The sequence below is a fragment of the Pseudophryne corroboree genome, chromosome 9, assembly GCF_028390025.1.
Source record: "Pseudophryne corroboree isolate aPseCor3 chromosome 9, aPseCor3.hap2, whole genome shotgun sequence".
Classification (NCBI taxonomy): domain Eukaryota; kingdom Metazoa; phylum Chordata; class Amphibia; order Anura; family Myobatrachidae; genus Pseudophryne; species Pseudophryne corroboree.
In genome coordinates, this window is record NC_086452.1 from 273,044,453 (window position 1) to 273,064,716 (window position 20,264).

Genomic DNA, 20,264 nt, shown 5'->3' on the forward strand with positions numbered 1-20,264 from the left:
AGTGGATTCTGGGGACTCCGTTAGGACCATGGGGATTATACCAAAGCTCCCAAACGGGCGGGAGAGTGCGGATGACTCTGCAGCACCGAATGGGCAAACACAAGGTCCTCCTCAGCCAGGGTATCAAACTTGTAGAATTTTGCAAATGTGTTTGAACCCGACCAAGTAGCAGCTCGCCAAAGCTGTAATGCCGAGACCCCTTGGGCAGCCGCCCAAGAAGAGCCCACCTTCCTTGTGGAATGGGCTTTTACTGATTTTGGATGCGGCAATCCAGCCGCAGAATGAGCCTGCTGAATCGTGTTACAGATCCAGCGGGCAATGGTTTGCTTTGAAGCAGGAGCACCCAACTTGTTGGGGGCATACAGGATAAACAGCGAGTCAGTTTTCCTGACTCCAGCCGTCCTGGCTACATAAATCTTCAAAGCCCTGACTACATCAAGCAACTTGGAATCCTCCAAGTCACGAGTAGCCGCAGGCACCACTATAGGTTGGTTCAAATGAAAAGATGACACCACCTTTGGCAGAAATTGAGGACGAGTCCGTAATTCTGCCCTGTCCATATGGAAAACCAGACAGGGGCTTTTACACGACAAAGCCGCCAATTCTGACACACGCCTAGCCGAAGCTATGGCCAATAGCATGACCACTTTCCACGTGAGATACTTGAGCTCCACTGTCTTAAGTGGCTCAAACCAGTGGGATTTCAGGAAACCCAACACCACGTTGAGATCCCAAGGTGCCACTGGTGGCACAAAAGGGGGCTAAATATGCAGCACTCCCTTAACAAACGTCTGAACTTCAGGAAGAGAAGCCAGATCCTTTTGAAAGAAAATGGATGGGGCCGAAATCTGGACCTTTATGGATCCCAACTTCAAGCCCATAGTCACTCCAGACTGTAGAAAGTGCAGAAACCTGCCCAGCTGGAATTCCTCTGTAGGGGCCTTCCTGGCCTCACACCAAGCAACATATTTTCGCCATATGCGGCGATAATGCTTTGCTGTCACGTCCTTCCTAGCTTTTATCAGCTTAGGAATGACTTCCTCCGGAATGCCTTTTTCCGCTAGGATCCGGCGTTCAACCGCCGTGCCGTCAAACGCAGCCGCGGTAAGTCTTTGAACAGACCGGGTCCCTGTTGCAACAGGTCCTGTCTGAGAGGTAGAGGCCACGGGTCCTCTGTGAGCATTTCTTGCAGTTCCGGGTACCAAGTCCTTCTTGGCCAATCTGGAACAATTAGTATTGTTCTCACTCCTCTTCGTCTTACGATTCTCAGTACCTTGGGTATGAGAGGAAGTGGAGTAAACACATAAACCGACTGGAATACCCACGGTGTTACCAGTGCGTCCACAGCTATCGCCTGAGGGTCTCTTGACCTGGCGCAATACCTTTTTGTAGTTTTTTGTTGAAGCGGGATGCCATCATGTCTACCTGTGGCAGTTCCCACCGACGTACAATCTGCGCGAAGACTTCTTGATGAAGTCCCCACTCTCCCGGGTGGAGGTCGTGCCTGCTGAGGAAGTCTGCTTCCCAGTTGTCCACCCCCGGAATGAACACTGCTGACAGTGCTTGCACGTGATTCTCCGCCCACCGGAGAATCCTGGTGGCTTCCGCCATCGCGACTTTGCTTCTTGTGCCGCCCTGGCGGTTTACATGAGCCACCGCGGTGATGTTGTCTGACTGAATCAGCACCGGTTGGTTGCGAAGCAGGGACTCCGCTTGACTCAGGGCGTTGTATATGGCCCTTAGTTCCAGGTTATTTATGTGCAGACAAGCCTCCTGACTTGACCACAACCCTTGGAAGTTTCTTCCCTGAGTGACTGCCCCCCATCCTCGGAGGCTCGCATCCGTGGTCACCAGGACCCAGTCCTGTATGCCGAACCTGCGGCCCTCGAGAAGGTGGGCACTCTGTAGCCACCACAGAAGAGACACCCTGGCCCTGGGGGACAGGGTGATCAGCCGATGCATCTGAAGATGCGATCTGGACCATTTGTCCAACAGATCCCATTGAAAGATCCTCGCATGGAACCTGCCGAAGGGAATGGCTTCGTACGATGCCACCATCTTTCCCAGGACTCGCGTGCAGTGATGCACCGACACCTGTTTCGGGTTTAAGAGGTCTCTGACTAGAGTCACTAGCTCTTGAGCCTTCTCCGTCGGGAGAAACACCTTCTTCTGGTCTGTGTCCAGAATCATGCCCAGAAAGGACAGACGCGTCGTAGGAATCAGCAGCGACTTTGGGATATTCAGAATCCAGCCATGCTGTTGCAACACTTCCTGAGAGTGCGCTACGCTGATCTGCAACTTCTCTCTGGACCTCGCCTTTATGAGGAGATCGTCCAAGTATGGGATAACTGTGACTCCTTGCTTTCTCAGGATCACCATCATTTCTGCCATTACCTAGGTAAATATTCTCGGTGCCGTGGAGAGCCCAAACGGCAACGTCTGGAATTGGTAATGACAGTCCTGTACCACAAATCTGAGGTACTCCTGATGAGGCGGATAAATGGGGACATGCAAATAAGCATCCTTGATGTCCAGAGACACCATAAAATCCCCCTCTTCCAGGCTTGCAATGACCGCTCTGAGCGATTCCATTTTGAACTTGAATCTTTTCAGATAAATGTTCAGGGACTTTAAATTTAATATGGGTCTGACCGAACCGTCCGGTTTCGGTACCACAAACATTGTGGAATAGTATCCCTTTCCCTGTTGAAGAATGGGAACCTTTACCACCACCTGCTGGAGAAATAGCTTGTGAATTACCGCTACCACTGTCTATGGGGGAAGCTGGCAGGGCCGATTTGAGGTAACAGTGAGGGGGCATCACTTTGAATTCCAGCTTGTATCCCTTGTATTGCCCAGGGATCCACCAGTGAGCGAACCCACTGGTGGCTGAAATGTCGGAGACGCGGCCCCACTGCTCCTGGCTCCACCTGTGGAGCCCCAGCGTCATGCGGTGGATTTAGTGGAAGCCGGGGAGGACTTCTGTTCCTGGGAACTAGCTGTAAGGTGCAGCTTTTTTCCTCTACCCCTGCCTCTGGCAAGAAAGGAAGCACCTCTGACCTTCTTGCTTCTTTGCGAGCGAAAGGACTGCATTTGGTAATACGGTGCTTTCTTAGGTTGTGAGGGAATATATGGCAAAAAGTTTGACTTCCCATCAGTAGCTGTGGAAACCAGGTCCGAGAGACCGTCCCCAAATAATTCCTCACCCGTGTAAGGTAACACCTCCATGTGTTTTTTGGAGTCTGCATCACCTGTCCACTGCCGAGTCCACAGGACCCTCCTGGCAGAAATTGACATTGCATTAATTCTAGAGCCCAGTAGGCAAATGTCCCTCTGGGCATCCCTCATATATAGGACAGTGTCTTTTATATGCCCCAGGGTCAGCATAATGGTATCCCTGGTTAAGGTATCCGTTTCCTCAGACAGATTATCTGTCCACGCTGCTACAGCACTACACATCCAAGCCGACGCAATTGCCGGCCTCAGTAGAGTCCCTGAATGTGTATAAACAGATTTCAGGAAACTTTCCTGCTTTCTATCTGCAGGATCCTTTAGGGCGGCCGTATCCTGTGACGGCAGGGCCACATTCTTAGATAAGCGCGTGAGAGCTTTATCTACCCTAGGGGAAGATTCCCAGCGCACCCTGTCCGCTGGCGGGAAAGGGTACGCCATAAGTAACCTTTTGGAAATCAGCACTTTCTCATCAGGGGAATCCCACGCTCTTTCACATAACTCATTCAACTCATGTGAAGGCGGAAAAGTCACCTCTTGCTTTTTCTCCCCATACATATAAACCCTCTTGTCAGGGACAGGGTTTACCTCTGATATGTGCAAAACATCCTTCATCGCTATAATCATGTAGCGGATGGCCTTAGTCATTTTAGGTTGCAATTTTGCATCATCGTCGTCGTCACTGGACTCAGAATCCGTGTCGACATCTGTGTCAACCATTTTGGATAGTGAGCGCTTTTGAGACCCTTAGGGCCTCTGCGCTGTAGGATCAGGCATGGGTTGAGACCCTGACTGGCCCAAGGTATCAGCTTTATCCAACCTTTTATGTAAGGAGTTCACATTATCATTTAACACCTTCCACATATCCATCCAATCAGGTGTCGGCACCGTCGGTGGCGACACATCATTCATCTGCACTTGCTCTGCCTCCACATAGCCCTCTTCGTCAAACATGTCGACACACGCGTACAGACACACCACACACACAGGGGAAGCTCTAAGTGAGGACAGGACCCCCACAAGGCCTTTTGGAGAGACAGAGAGAGTATGCCAGCACACACCCCAGCGCTATATGACCCAGGAATCACACAGTAACTTAGTGTTTACCCAGTAGCTGCTGTATTATGATTAATGCGCCTATGGGGTATATGCAATTAGCGGTGAATCGCGGCAAATTATCGCCGTTTTTAAATTCGACACAATTCGACCGTCCAATTTCGGCAAGTGGTTGGCGAAATTCATCATATTCAATGGAAAACGGATTCGACAGTCCCGCGGGCGAAAAACGGCCAATTTGACGGATTTTGCCGCGATTTAAAAAAAACGGGAAAAAACAGGAAAAACCCGAAAAAAAATGGCGTGGGGTCCCCCCTCCAAAGCATAACCAGCCTCGGGCTCTTCGAGCTGGTCCTGGTTCTAAAAATCCGGGGAAAAATTGGACAGGGGATCCCCCGTATTTTTAAAACCAGCACCGGGCTCTGCGCCTGGTGCAAAAAATACGGGGGACAAAAAGAGTAGGGGTCCCCCGTATTTTTTACACCAGCATCGGGCTCCACTAGCTGGACAGATAATGCTACAGCCGGGGGTCACTTTTATACAGTGCCTTGCGGCCGTGGCATTAAATATCCAACTAGTCACCCCTGGCCGGGGTACCCTGGGGGAGTGGGGACCCCTTCAATCAAGGGGTCCCCCCCCCAGCCACCCAAGGGCCAGGGGTGAAGCCCGAGGCTGTGTGTCCCCCCCCCCCCCCATCCAAGGGCTGCGGATGGGTGGCTGATAGCCTTGTCAAAATTGAAAGAATATTTTTTTTTCAGTAGTACTACAAGTCCCAGCAAGCCTCCCCCGCAAGCTGGTACTTGGAGAACCACAAGTACCAACATGCGGGAGAAAAACTGGCCCGCTGGTACCTGTAGTACTACAGGAAAAAAATACCCAAATAAAAACAGGAGACACACACCGTGACAAGTACAACTTTATTACACACTGCCGACACACACATACTTACCTATGTTGACACGCCGACTGCCACGTCTCGACGATCCGGGGTACCTGTGAAAAAAAAAAAACCACTCACCTGATCCAGTGTCCAGAGATAATCCACGTACTTGGCAAAATAAAAACACGAATACCCGACCACCGGACTGAAAGGGGTCCCATGTTGACACATAAGACCCCTTTCCCCGAATGCCGGGACCCCACGTGACTGCTGTCACTGAGGTCCCTTCAGCCAATCAGGAAGTGCCACGTCGTAGCGCTCACCTGATTGGCTTTGCGCGTCTCAGCTCAGACAGCGCATCGCACAGCTCCCTCCATTACTTTAAATGGTGGGAACTTTGCCGTCAGCCGCTGACCGCGGGTGACCTCACCACTAACCGCAAAGTTCCCACCATTGAATATAATGGAGAGGCTTTGCGATGCGCTGTCTGACAGCTCAGACGCGCACAGAGCCAATCAGCAGAGTGCAAGGACGTTGCACTCGCTGATTGGCTGAAGAGACACTTCTGTGACAGCTGTCACGGGGGTGTCTGCATTCGTGGAAAGGGGTCTCATGTGTCAACATGGGACCCCTTTCAGTCCGGTGGTCGGGTGTTCGTTTTGTTGTTTTGACAAGTACGAGGATTTATCACTGGACCCTGGATCAGGTGAGTATAATTATCTTTTATTTTCAGGTACCCATGGATTCTACTTGGAGAAGAGGACCGACTGCTTCGTGTCAACATAGGTAAGTATGTATGTCGGCAGGTGTGCAATAAAGTTTTACTATCAAGGTGTGTGTCTCCTGTTTTTATTTGGGTATTTTTTTCCCAGTAGTACTACAGGTACCAGCGGGCCCGTTTTTCTCCCGCATGCTGGTACTTGTGGTTCTCCAAGTACCAGCTTGCGGGGGAGGCTTGCTGGGACTTGTAGTACTACTGGGAAAAACAATATTCATGTCATTTTCTCAAGGCTATCAGCCCCCCATCCGCAGCCCTTGGATGGGGGGGGACAGCCTCGGGCTTCACCCCTGGCCCTTGGGTGGCTGGGGGGGGACCCCTTGATTGAAGAGGTCCCCACTCCCCCAGGGTACCCCGGCCAGGGGTGACTAGTTGGATATTTAATGCCATGGCCGCAGGGCACTGTATAAAAGTGACCCCCGGCTGTGGCATTATCTGTCCAGCTAGTAGAGCCCGATGCTGGTGTATAAAATACGGGGGACCCCTACTCTTTTTGTCCCCCGTATTCTTTGCACCAGCACGAGGCGCAGAGCCTCGTGCTGGTTTTAAAAATACGGGGGATCCCCTGTCATTTTTCCCCCCGGATTTTTAGAACCAGGACTGGCTCGAAGAGCCCGAGGCTGGTTATGCTTTGGAGGGGGGACCCCACGCCATTTTTTTCTGGGATTTTACCATTCCATCTAAAAAAAAATAAAAAAAAATATTATTTTTAAAAATATATAAATAATACTTGTGCCTCCAAAAAAGACAAACCAAGTACCTAATCCCTTCTAATATAGATATTATTACCAAGAAAAAAAAACACAAAAAAAACATGTTTTAAATTTTTTTTATTAGTTTCACCCACCAAAGTGTGGCGGATTGAAAATGACGAATTTACTGTCTAAAACATTGGTTCTCAAACTCGGTCCTCAGGACCCCACACAGTGCATGTTTTGCAGGTAACCCAGCAGATGCACAGGTGTATTAATTAATCACTGACACATTTTAAAAGGTCCACAGGTGGAGTTAATTATGTCACTTGTGATTCTGTGAGGAGACCTGCAAAACATGCACCGTGTGGGGTCCTGAGGACCGAGTTTGAGAACCTGTGGTCTAAAAGCACTGTTGTCTAATTTCCAAACTTCAATTGAATATACTTTGGTCGAATTGCAGCACTTGTATCATTGCAGAAAAGTCGAATTTGACAAAAGTCGAATTTCAAAAAGCCGAATTTTGAAAGTCCGTTTTTTTGACGGAAAGTACTGAATTGCATTGTCGATATATTTTTTTTTTGGCGAAAAAGTCCCGAAATTCGACAATTTCGGGAATTCGACCGCAATTGCATATACCCCTAAATTTATGTGCCCCCCCCCCCCTCTCTTTTTTACCCTTCTACCGTGAATCTGCAGGGGAGAGCCTGAGGAGCTTCCTCTCAGCGAAGCTGTGGAGAGAAAATGGCGCTGGTGAGTGCTTGAGGAAGAAGGCCCCGCCCCCTCAGCGGCTGGCTTCTGTCCCGCGATTTTGTATAAAAATAATGGCGGGGGCTCATGCATATAACAGTGTCCAACTGTATATATGCTGCTTTTGCCAGGAGGTATCAATTGCTGCCCAGGGCGCCCCCCCCCCCTGCGCCCTACACCCTACAGTGACCGGAGTGTGTGGGTTAGTGTGGGCGCAATGGCGCACAGCTGCAGTGCTGTGTGCTACCTCATGTGAAGACAGGAGTCTTCTGCCGCCGATTTCGATGTCTTCTTGCTTCTGCCGGCTTCTGTCTTCTGGCTCTGCGAGGGGGACGGCGGCGCGGCTCAGGGAACGGACGACAAGGTCAGGTCCTGTGTTCGAACCCTCTGGAGCTAATGGTGTCCAGTAGCCTAAGAAGCGCAACCTAGCCGCAGTTAGTAGGTTTGCTTCTCTCCCCTCAGTCTCACGTAGCAGAGAGTCTGTTGCCAGCAGAAGCTCTCTGAAAATAAAACACCTAACTAAAATACTTTATTAGCAAGCTCAGGAGAGCTCACTAAAAGCACCCAGCTCTGTCCGGGCACAGATTCTAACTGAGGTCTGGAGGAGGGGCATAGAGGGAGGAGCCAGTGCACACCAGATAGTACTAAATCTTTCTTTAGAGTGCCCAGTCTCCTGCAGAGCCCGTCTATTCCCCATGGTCCTTACGGAGTCCCCAGCATCCACTAGGACGTTAGAGAAAATAAGATGAACAAGAGTTTGAGCAATCTTCATTGCCCCAGACTGGCCAAGCAGGGCTTGGTATCCAGATCTTCAGGAGTTGCTCATAGAAGATCCTCGGCCTCTTCCTCCTCGCGAGGACCTACTACAGCAGGGGCCGTGTGTGTATCAAGACTTACCGCGGCTACGTTTGACGGCATGGCTGTTGAGCATCGGATCCTAGCCCGAAAGGGTATTCCTAAGGAAGTCATCCCCACTCTTATTCAGGCCAGGAAAGGAGTAACGTCTAAACATTACCACCGTATTTGGAGAAAATATGTGTCTTGGTGTGAATCCATGAAGGCTCCTATGGAAGAGTTTGAGTTGGGACATTTTCTGCAAACTGGTGTGGATGCGGGCCTTAGATTGGGGTCAATCAAGGTCCAGATTTCGGCCTTATCAGTTTTCTTTCCAGAAGTTCAGACGTTCGTGAAAGGGGTTCTGCACATCCAGCCTCCGTTTGTTCCTCCAGTGGCACCATGGGACCTTAATGTGCTGTTGCAGTTCCTTCAATAAGATTGGTTTGAATCTCTGCAGGAGATAGAATTGAAGTTTCTCACTTGGAAAGTGGTGATGCTTTTGGCCTTGGCTTCTGCAAGGTGGGTGTATGAGTTGGTGGCCTTGTCTCACAAGCCCTTACCTTATCTTCCATGAAGATAGGGCAGAGTTAAGAACTCGTCAACAATTTCTTCCAAAGGTGGTTTCGTCCTTCCACATAAACCAACCTATTGTGGTGCCAGTAGCTACTGACACTTTCACTGAGTCACAGTCTCTAGATGTGGTTAGAGCTTTGAAGATTTATGTCGCAAGAGCAGCTCGGTTACTGAAAACAGAGGCTCTGTTTGTCCTGTATGCTCCCAAAACGATTGGGTGTCCTACTTCTAAGCAGACTATTGCGCGCTGGATCAGAGGGACAGTTCAGCACGCTCATTCTACGGCAGGCTTGCCGGTTCCGAAGTCGGTGAAGGCCCATTCTACTAGGAAAGTGGGCTCATCCTGGGCGGCTGCCCGGGGCGTCTCGGCTTTACAACTTTGCCGAACAGCTACTTGGTCAGGGTCAAACACATTTGCTAAATTTTATAAGTTTGACACCTTGGCCAAGGAGGACCTCAAGTTTGGTCAATCAGTGCTGCAGGGTCATCAGCACTCTCCCGCCCGTACTGGAGCTTTCGTATAGACCCCATGGTCTTGATGTCGTCCCCAGCAATCCTATAGGACAGGCATTCCCAACCACGGTCCTCAAGGCACACTAACAGTGCATGTTTTAGTGATATCCAGGCTTCAGCACAGGTGACTTAATTAGTAGCTCAGTTATTTTGATTTAACCATCTGTGCTGCAGCCTGGATATCACTAAAACCTGCACTGTTGGTGTGCCTTGAGGACCGTGGTTGGGAATGCCTGCTCTAGGACGTATGAGAAAATAGGATTTTGATAACCTAATGGTAAATACTTTTCTCCTAGTCCGTAGAGGATGCTGGGCGCCCGTCCCAGTGCGTACGTTACCTGCAGTTTAGTTATTACAGTTACACAAGTTGTGTTATCTTGGTTTCAGCATGTTGCTGCAATTAGTTCATGCCTGTTGGCGTGTATTATGTTGAATGCCATGTGTGCGGCATGGTTGGGGGTGTGAGTTGGTAGATATCTCACCACTAGTCAAGTAATTCCTTTCCTCGAAATGTCAGTCTCCCTGGGCACAGTTCCTACAACTGAGGTCTGGAGGAGGGGCATAGAGAGAGGCGCCAGTTCACACCCAATGAAAAGTCTTTAGAGTGCCCATGTCTCCTGCGGATCCCGTCTATACCCCATGGTCTTGATGTCGTCCCCAGCATCCTCTACAGACTAGTAGAAAAGGATTTACCGGTAGGTTATCAAAATCCTATTTTTGACGTCCCGAACACGCCCTGCGTTCGGCCAGCCACGCCTGCGTTTGTATCTGACACGCCTGCGTTTTTCCACACACTCATCGGAAACGGTCAGTTACCTCCCAGAAACACCCACTTCCTGTCAATCACTCTGCGGGCAACAGTGCAACTGGAAAGCGTTGCTAGACCATGGGGTATATTTACTAAGATGGGAGTTCTATTTAAGATGGGATGTTGCCTATAGCAACCAATCAGATTCCAGGTATTATCTTCTAGAAGATGCTAGATAAATGAGAAGTAGAATCTGATTGGTTGCTATGGGCAACATCCCTTCTTAAATAGAACTCCCATCTTAGTAAATTTACCCCCTTGTGTGAAACTACTTCGGATTTTGTGAAAGTACGTCGCGCATTTCGCCGCATATGCATGCGCAGAAGTGCCCCTTTTTGTGCCTGAACGCTGCGCTGCGAACGAAAACTGCTAGTGAACAACTCTGAATGACCGCCATGGTTCTGTGCTTTGACATTTCACAAGAATTAAAGTCAGAGATTACAGTTCACAACCAGACAGTTAGATTGTATCTATTATACAATCTGTGTACTGCACAAATGAAAACTTATTGCACAACCCTTGTATCCGTGTCCATCCAGGAAGTGGGTCATTTCTGTAATAGTTTTTACAAATGATATCAACATTACACAGTATTACACTGTCCCACCTGGTTACTTCTAAATGTCACCTGGCTGGCAATTTTTTTTATAGAGAACACTGGTTTGTAAGTTTAAGATTAAGCTACTAAGAATAATAATGTATATCCTCAGGGGCAAACGCAGGATTTAGTGAGGGTAGGTTTCTGTGGAGGGTGTAGTACGGCTGACCGGCGGTCAGGAGACCGCCTGTCAGCTTACCGACGCCGGGATCCCGGCGGGGAGGGGCGAGTGCAGCAAGCCCCTTGCGGGCTCGGTGGCGACCGCAGTTCTATTCCCACTCTATGGGTGTCGTGGACACCCACGAGTGGAAATAGTCCCTGTTAGTCGGCATGCCGACCATCGGGATAGTGAGCCGATGGTGGGGTAGATCATGTGACTGTCGGTCAGCTGACCACCACCCTCTGTGGGTGTGTGTGTGTGTGTGTGTGTGTGTGTATATATATATATATATATATATATATATATATATATATATATATATGTGTGTGTGTGTGTGTGTGTGTGTGTGTGTGTGTGTGTATGTATATATATATATATATATATATATATATATATATATACACACACACCGTATATACTCGAGTATAAGTCGACCCGAATATAAGCCGAGGCACCTAATTTTACCACAAAAACCTGGGAAAACTTATTGACTCGAGTATAAGCCTAGGGTGGGAAATGCAGCTCTAGATGTACACAGACCTCATAGTGCCAGATATGCCCTCATACTGCCAGATATGCCCCCACAGTGCCAGATATGCCCTCATGCTGCCAGATGTGCCCCACAGTGCCAGATATGCGCCACAGTGCCAGATATGCCCTAATGCTGCCAGATATGTCCCACAGTGCCAGATATGCCCTCATGCTGCCAGATATGCCCCACAGTGCCAGATATGCCCTCATGCAGCCAGATATGCCCCAAAATGCCATATATGCCCCACAGTGCCAGATATGCCCTCATGCTTCCAGATATGCCCTCATGCTGCCAGATATGCCCTCATGCTGCCAAATGTGCCCTTATGCTGTCAGATGTGCCCTTATGCTGTCAGATGTGCCCTTATGCTGTCAGATGTGCACTCATGCTGCCAGATGTGCCCTAATGCTGCCAGATGTGCCCCACAGTGCCAGTTTGGTACTTACCCTCCGTCGCTCCCGCGCTGTCCCGTCGCTCCTGCCCTGTCTTCTGAAGGAGGGACACGGAGGGCACAGCGCGCAGCTCTCTTGTGTCCCTCCGTCATCTCCGGCGTCAGCGGCGTGTGTGTTAAAGGAAGTGCCGGTTCGTGCACTTCCTTTAACACATACACGCTGCTGCCGCCGGAGACGCTGGAGGGACACAGGAGAGCCGCTCGCTGTGCCCTCCGTGTCCCTCCTACAACTGACTCGAGTATAAGCCGAAGTGGCTTTTTCAGCACAAAAAAAGGTGCTGAAAAAGTCGGCTTATACTTGAGTATATACGGTGTATATATATATGTATATATATATATATGTATATATATATATATAGACCCTTTGAAGAAGTCTGATGTGACGAAACGCGTTGGGTTCCCTGTAGTGACCCCCTTGCCTATTTTGAAAAAGCTAAGTTTTTACCTTTTTTTACCTTTTTACCATTTTACCTTGTACCTTTTTACCTGAATTTTGATATCTTATCTTTATGTACTATTAAAACTGTTTGTTCGATTTTATATATTTTTTGGCTCATGAATCATAAACTTTTAACATTAACCATTTGCACGTTTACACAACAATAGTCGCCGGTACCCTTATCCCTCCACTGTGTATATATATATATATATATATATATATATATATATATGTGTGTGTGTGTGTATGTGTGTGTGTGTGTGTATATATATATATATATATATATATATATATATATATATATATATATATATATATGAAAAAAGGATAGTATAGCGCCACTTGTGAGGTTAAATCTCAGTAAAAGAATGTATGAATATATTAGAAATTTCTGTTATCAAAGCTTTAAGCCCACGTAAACTTTCAAAATGGTGTCTGCCTACCCCTAAAAATACAAAACTGGTATGGTAATGTTAAAAGGTATAAAACTGGGGGGATAGGGGTACTGGCGACGAGTGTGGCTAAAAACTATGTTTTAAAAGCTTAAAATTAGAAGCCAAAAAAATTCTAAAATTTATAAAAATATTTTTAATATATATGAGAGTAAAAACAGTTTCCAAGAATGGTTTTAAAAAACAAGAATAAAAATCTTTTGTCCATAAATGAAAAATATAAATACACTTAAAAGGATAGGAATTCAAAACTTAGCTTGTAAATAGTGGGTGGTCAGTATAAGCCCCAACGCGTTTCGTCTCAACAGACTTCTTCAAGGGGTAAGGATAGAATGAAGCTGCATGTCTATTTATACCCATATCACTAAGTCAGAGGTTTGTGACATCATAATTGATCATGTGATATGATTACACATTATGCATTTTAAAAACTTGACAGAGCTTATTTTATAACAAAGTTGGATTGATTACCAGGTCAGGCAGACTCCTTAGTGCTAAAAACGAGTGATCTTAGGTAACAAACATGTTTAAAAACGTTCACAGTATAATCGAGAGTCACTTCCGCCACACTTCCGGTGACGGAGGACTCCGCTGGTCACTTCCGACCCACTTCTGGTGGCAACTGCGCATGCGCCCGCGGCGGCTCCCGGCTTCATTGCGCATGCGTCTGCGGGTGTTCAGGGCTGCTCCTAAGTGGATGATGACATTCTGACTCCTTGAGCTGTATCAAACGGAGTCCATTTTGCATGGGATATTTGGGATACTTTTCCATGGTGTTACGGCGGCCATCTTTGTGTGGATAAGCAGACACTTCTAGATTCCAGGCCCCTCGGTTTCCATAGTAACGGATTCCATGCATAGAATAAATAGAAAACAATGGTAATTTTAAAGTAGTGATGTATATGAGTATTCAGAGACACAAATTTCTTAACTAAAATATTTATTAGAATATTAAGATTATAATATTAAGATTAATCCTTGCCCATGGGATAAAAAAAGCTTGTGCAGTATAGGTGACTATATCAGGTGACTTTAGTTATTTATTGGTGGTGATGGTGCAATCTTCCTGTAATAAGCCCTGTGACTATATAAATATAGGTGACTAGAATTATATCGAAGTCCATCCGAATGATATTACTAAAAAAATATAATAAAAATAAAATAAATAAATCAGTGATAAATACAGTGATTCTAACTAGGTGCTAATTTTAGGTGAATATTCATTGGACATCGTTTGTTATCATTACAGTACCTGATCTTCCCAGGTAGTCTCCTCCCTGGTACTGGTCAGGCCCGGACACTGCTTAGCTTCCAAGATCAGACTAGATTGGGCGTGCCAGTGTGGTTTGACTGTACGTGAATCTTAAACAGATACCATGGCACCATTGCACTCGGAATCCGGTTGTCACTATATATGTGATTCTATAGTGGTGATGATAATATTATTTATTGTGCAACGGCTATCATCCTTTACAGTACCCGATCTCCCCAGGTGGTCGCCCTACCTGGTACTGGTCGGGCCCAGACACTGCTTAGCTTCCAAAATCAGACGAGTTTGGGCGTGCCAGGGTGGTTAGACTGTACACGGATTGTATATTAATAACTGACAGACTAATTATTAATACAAAAAGTTAATTTTATTTGTGAGTGTGCTTAATTCAAGTGCAAAGTAGGCAAACGAGAGAGAAACAAGAACGAGAGTGGGGTGAAGGATACTGCACCTCATAGAAAAGGTGCAATCTCGTATCCTTCATTCAGACCAGCTGGATGTAGAGTCTTTAACTGGAATATCCAGTACATTTCCCGTCTGGAAAGTTTATTAACAAGATCCCCTCCTCTCTCACCCAAGGCCACATGTTCGATAGCCCTGAATGTAAGTTCCTCTGGGTTGGAATTATGTTGTAGCGCAAAGTGTCTGGAAACTGCGTGACTTTCTACTTTGTTTTTAATGTTCCTTATGTGCTCCTGGATCCGTAGTTTCAACGGTCTTTTTGTCTTTCCCACGTATTTCATACTGCAGGTGCACTCCAAAAGATAGATTACGGATGTTGTGTTGCAGTTCATAAAGTCTTTTATGGTATATTCCTTATCACCTTCTGTACCACTAAAGGTTTTCCTGTTCCGGTGTAGGTATCTGCAGATGTTACATTTTCCACACTTGTATGAACCTGTGCATTTCAGCCTCGGAGTCTTGTGTGTAGATTCTCCTCTTAACATACTTGGTGCAATGATGTCCTTTAGATTTCTGGATTTTTTGAAGATAAGTTCTGGTTGTGGCGGTAAAATCTCTTTAAGCACTGGATCCATTAGGAGGATGTTCCAATGGGTTTTCAATGATTTTGTTATCACTCTTTCATGTTGACTAAAGGTTGTAATGAAGGCCACTGAGTCTTTCTTTACCTCCCTGGTTTTGTACTTGAGTAGGTCTTCTCTGTTGAGATTTTCTGTCTTTATCAGGGCTGTATCCAGAATAGGCCCAGGGTATCTTTTGTCCTCAAACCTTTTCTTGTAAACCTCAAGTTGGTCTTTGCAGTCATCAGAGCTGGTGCAGTTCCTCTTTATTCTTGAGAATTGGGATGCCGGAATGTTGTTCTTCCACTTTTCCAAATGGTTACTCTGATAGTGTAAGTAACTATTCATATCGACCTTCTTGATGAAGTTTTTTGTAGTAACCCCTCCATTCTCTCCAGTTAAAATCAGATCTAGATACTCCACTGATCTACTGTCCACCGTGGAGGTGAAGGCGAGATTCATGTAATTGATTCCCAGGGTATTGAGGAACTCATTAAAAGTCTCTATTGTGCCGTCCCAGATGATTAAAATATCGTCGATGTAGCGTTTGTATAGTATTATTTTCTCCTTGAAGACTCCAGAGTTGTAAACATAGACTCTCTCCCAGCTTCCCATAAAAAGGTTAGCGAAACTCGGGGCAAATGTTGTTCCCATCGCTGTGCCGCAGCGTTGTAAGTAAAACTGGTTTAAAAACTTAAAATAGTTGTGGCGAAGGATAAAATGCATAAGATCACATATAAAATCCCTATGGGTACACGTTATGGAAGGGTCGTTCTCCAAAAACTCCCTGCATGCGGCTATACCCTTTGAATGCTCGATGCATGTATATAAGGATTGGACATCCACAGTTGCCCAGATGTAGGTGTTTTTCCACTCCACCGTCCTTATTATGTTGAGTACCGATGTGGTGTCTTTTAAAAAAGATGGGAGCTCTTTCACATATTTCTTTAGGAACACATCAACATATTCCGATAGGTTTGCGGTAAGTGACCCTATCCCTGCCACTATTGGTCTGCCCGGTGGATTCGTCAAGGATTTGTGTATTTTCGGTAAGAAGTAGAAGATGGGGGTAATGGTATTAGACTGCATCAAATATTGATATTCGTCCTTAGTTAGTATATTACTTCGAAGGCCATGTAGGAGTAAGGTTCTGAGTTCGTCTAAAAAAGTTTCTTTCGGATCACTTTGTAGCGGTATATATGAATTAGTGTCTCCCAAAAGCCTTAGTGCCTCCTTGGTATATGCCTCATAGTCCATAATGACTAATCCCCCCCCTTTGTCAGCTTGTTTTATAACGATATTGTTGTTTTTCTGTAGATTCTTCAAAGCTTCACATTCCCGGTTGTTCATATTCTTTTCCTTGACTGGTTTCAATTCCGTGTCGCATAAATCCTTCTTTACCAAGTCATAAAAAATGCTAACATTATTACCTTTAGACTCCAAAGGATAATATTTAGATGTTGGTTTTAAACCAGATTTGGATCTGTCTTCATAATTATTGATGACGGCTTCTTCTTTCCTCAAAAAATGTCTTTTCAATGTTAGTTTTCGTATAAATTTATTTAAATCAATGAACGTCTCAAATTTACTTAAACCACTTGTAGGCGCAAAGGATAGTCCCTTATCCAGAAGGGTCACTTCAGGTTTGGTTAGGTTGTGTTTGGACAAATTGAAGATGCCTTTGGTCTGTAGTTCGGCTGCTACAGGTTCCTTCTCTTTTGTTCTCTCCCTCCTGCCGCCCCGTTTTCCTCTTCTTCTAGGAATCTTTTTTTCATTGGTGAGGCCTGTCTGCTGTCCTCCTTCACCATGTTTCTTACTGTCTTTTGCTCGTGCACCCGTTCTTAAGGATAAAAAATCCTGGTCACCTGTTGAATCTCTTTTTTGTAAAGCTGTGAACCTATTTGTCGTTCTTATGTGTGGGCTTGATGTGGAGTCTGTACTCATATTTCTAGTGGTTCTCCCTTTGTTTGGTATTGTTTTCCACTGATATCTTCCTGCCCCGTTGGACGGATCATGTGCCCTGAATTTGCTCCAACTTTTTGTCTGTCCTTGGTTGTATGTGTATATATATATATGTGTGTGTGTATATATATATATGTGTGTGTGTGTGTGTGTGTGTGTGTGTGTGTGTGTGTATGTATATATATATATATGTGTGTATATATATATGTGTGTATATATATATATATATATATATGTGTGTGTGTGTGTGTGTGTATGTATATATATATATATATATATATACATATATATGTGTGTGTATATATATATATATATATATATATGTGTGTGTGTGTGTATATATATATATATATATGTGTGTGTGTGTATATATGTGTGTGTGTGTATATATATATATATATATATGTGTGTGTGTGTGTATATATATATATATATATATATATATATATATATATATATATATATATATAGATTGGTAGAGAGAAGGCGGCACTCAGTCAGACTCTTAATGAAGACTTTGGGTCATTTATTTAGACCATGCTGGGCAGCATGGTCTAAATAAATGACCCAAAGTCTTCATTAAGAGTCTGACTGAGTGCCGCCTTCTTTCTACCAATCCATATAGTGGTTATTGCCACCAGGAGGGCACCGCAGCAATTTACATACTGAGGTACACGGGAGTGCCGGGCTATTCTTATATATATATATATATATATATATATATACACAATACACACACATATACACACCAGCACAAACATGCATACATACCTACAAATATATGCATACGTTGAATACCGTTTTCCCCACCAGGGGCTGGGAGCAGATGGGCAGCAGCTTGAGGACGGAGGGAGCTGCTGTGGCTGAGCATGTGCAGCCAGCAGTTCCTCGCCGGGCATTCTGTAAGAAGGGCAGCAGCTTCACGGTCGCGTACGTGATCGCGGCTTTTAGCTGAGAAGGAGACAGCTGTGTCGCCGACTGAAAAATAGAAAATTTGACTCCTCAGGGGATGTTTCCGTGTACTCTGAAAACCCCCTTCATTTGCCACTGATCCTGGTTAGTTTTTGATGATATTAACTGAAATAATATTTATACATTTTATTGCATGTGTGTGGAATTCTTTGGCCTTTGTGCTAGGTGGTACTGTTGGTATCCTAATAGAAATTGACTGACTAATGCCATAGATGGCTTTAGCTAAACCAAAGAAGTAAAATGAACTTCCACCGTGCTACAGAACAGTAAACATCATTTTTATTTGATATCAAGTTTTCAACTCTTGCATGTTCATATAAATATGTATGGGTTGATTTTTTATGTTGTATTTGTTATTTTTTTCAGCACTGGATACAAAGGCCAGCAACCTGTCAACCTTGTCAAAAAAATACCGCCAAGATGCCAAATACCTGAACATGCGCTCCACCTACGCTAAACTGGCCGCAGTTGCTGTGTTTTCAGTTATGCTGATTGTGTATGTTCGATTTTGGTGGTTGTGAAGCATAAATTTAACAGAACTGTAGAGGTTAACTACTGGTTTATTAGCCAACTTCTTGGATGGGTTAATTGTTTGCCATCATCTGTGTCTCTTGACTGCTAGAGATCAGCTGCAAAGAGGCTTATGGTGGTCCTTAATCACACTCTTCCGGATCACCAAAAACATATGGGACTACATTATATAACAGAACAAACTATAACGCACAGTTTCTGAAAAGAAGAAGCAACATCTGGAAATGGAGAATACAGTGTTCAGTGTACTGACCATGTTATACCTGCATAAGATTTGGAGCCCTTTCTGTTCCAATGCAAATTATATCACCTGATCTTTACTTTCTCCAAGAATACATTTTTCATGCTTGTTTCACATTTATTACTTCTTTTCTCCTAAAGTGGTGTGCAACCACTAGAAGTAGATACCAATTTTTATTGTCACAAGAGGAGTCAATATCTGCTTTCTTTGAACAAGTCTGATAAATGAATGGTAGTTCTTGTAAGTAGCAACACTGCTAAAACCCTAGTTGGTTTCATTTTACGTTTTTATGACCGTTCTCCTTATGCCTGTACATCTAAATATTTGGAATATTATTTATTATGTTTCTAATGCCTAATCCGGTGGAGTGATTTATACATTGTGCAGTAGCAACTTTAGATCTTAGTCCAACTTCCACTTTAATTAGACTACAACAAGAGTTAAAAGATAAATAAATAAAAACGAAAACCAACAACTGTTTTCTCATTGTAACTGTGAATTTGTTCTTTGTTTATGGTTTGATGATAAATCTCTGAAACTGTAACAAGATGCATTTATATTAGCAAAATGATTAGTGTTTGTGAGATCCTTCATACAAAACAGCTGCCATCCCATCATCAGACAGAGAAAATTCTATGTAGCAGGTTAACACCAGAATTTACTGAGTTTCAGAATTAAAGCTTATACACTAAACACTAGTTCAGATATGTCACTGCTTCGTATGTGTCAGTGCAACTCAAATTGAGACCTGAATTGCAACTGTGCTCAGGATTCACCTAGCTTTAGTGCAATGTAGCTCTTTGGGGTTTATTTACTAAGAACTGGTTTCTAAACGCAGCGCTTCTGATCGTATTTGTTCCCAAAATGTAAAGGGCAGTGTTTTAACTAGGTGTATTTTGCTAGTAAAATTATTGCCCTTGCACATTTGGGCATAAATTAGATCAGAAACACTGCGTTTCTTACTGTAATTCTTAGTAAATAAACCCCTTAAGTGCTGGGTTAATAGAACTCCTTGGTCTTATTTTTCTCAAATGTGTGTCTAGGCCAGTGCTTCTCAAATCCTGTGCATGTGTTCAGGTCTCCTCACAGAATCACAAGTCAATAATTAGAACCACCTGTGGATCTTTTGACCACTTGTAATAATTCTCTAACGTCCTAGAGGATGCTGGGACTACATAAGGACCATGGGGATAGACGGGCTCCGCAGGAGACATGGGCACTTTAAGAAAGACTTTGGATCTGGGTGTGCACCGGCTCCTCCTTCTATGCCCCTCCTCCAGACCTCAGTTTGATACTGTGCCCAGTGGAGACTGGGTACTTTCAGGGAGCTCTCCTGAGTTGAAAAAGAAAAGATATAATGTGGGCGCTCGGAGGGGAAAATAGTGCAACAGCTGCTGGTTTTGTAAATGTTGTAAATTTATACATTTACAAAACCAGCCGCTGTTGCACTATTTTCCCTTCCGAGTGCCCACATTATTTCTTTTCTTTTTCTGCTTAGTACGGTGGATACTCAGGT

At 45.0% G+C, this 20,264-nt stretch overlaps 1 protein-coding gene across 1 annotated transcript in view; it reads left to right on the forward strand.

Annotated features, from left to right (window-relative positions):
• The window catches only part of SEC22B (SEC22 homolog B, vesicle trafficking protein), a 199,609-nt gene extending 180,381 nt beyond the window's left edge, over nt 1-19,228 (forward strand). Inside the window, exon 5 of the mRNA XM_063940307.1 lies at nt 18,343-19,228. Within this exon, the coding sequence (XP_063796377.1) occupies nt 18,343-18,497 (155 nt within the window). The 3' untranslated portion in view covers nt 18,498-19,228. The remainder of the gene's footprint in view (nt 1-18,342) is intronic.
• The last annotated feature ends 1,036 nt before the right edge of the window (nt 19,229-20,264 follow it).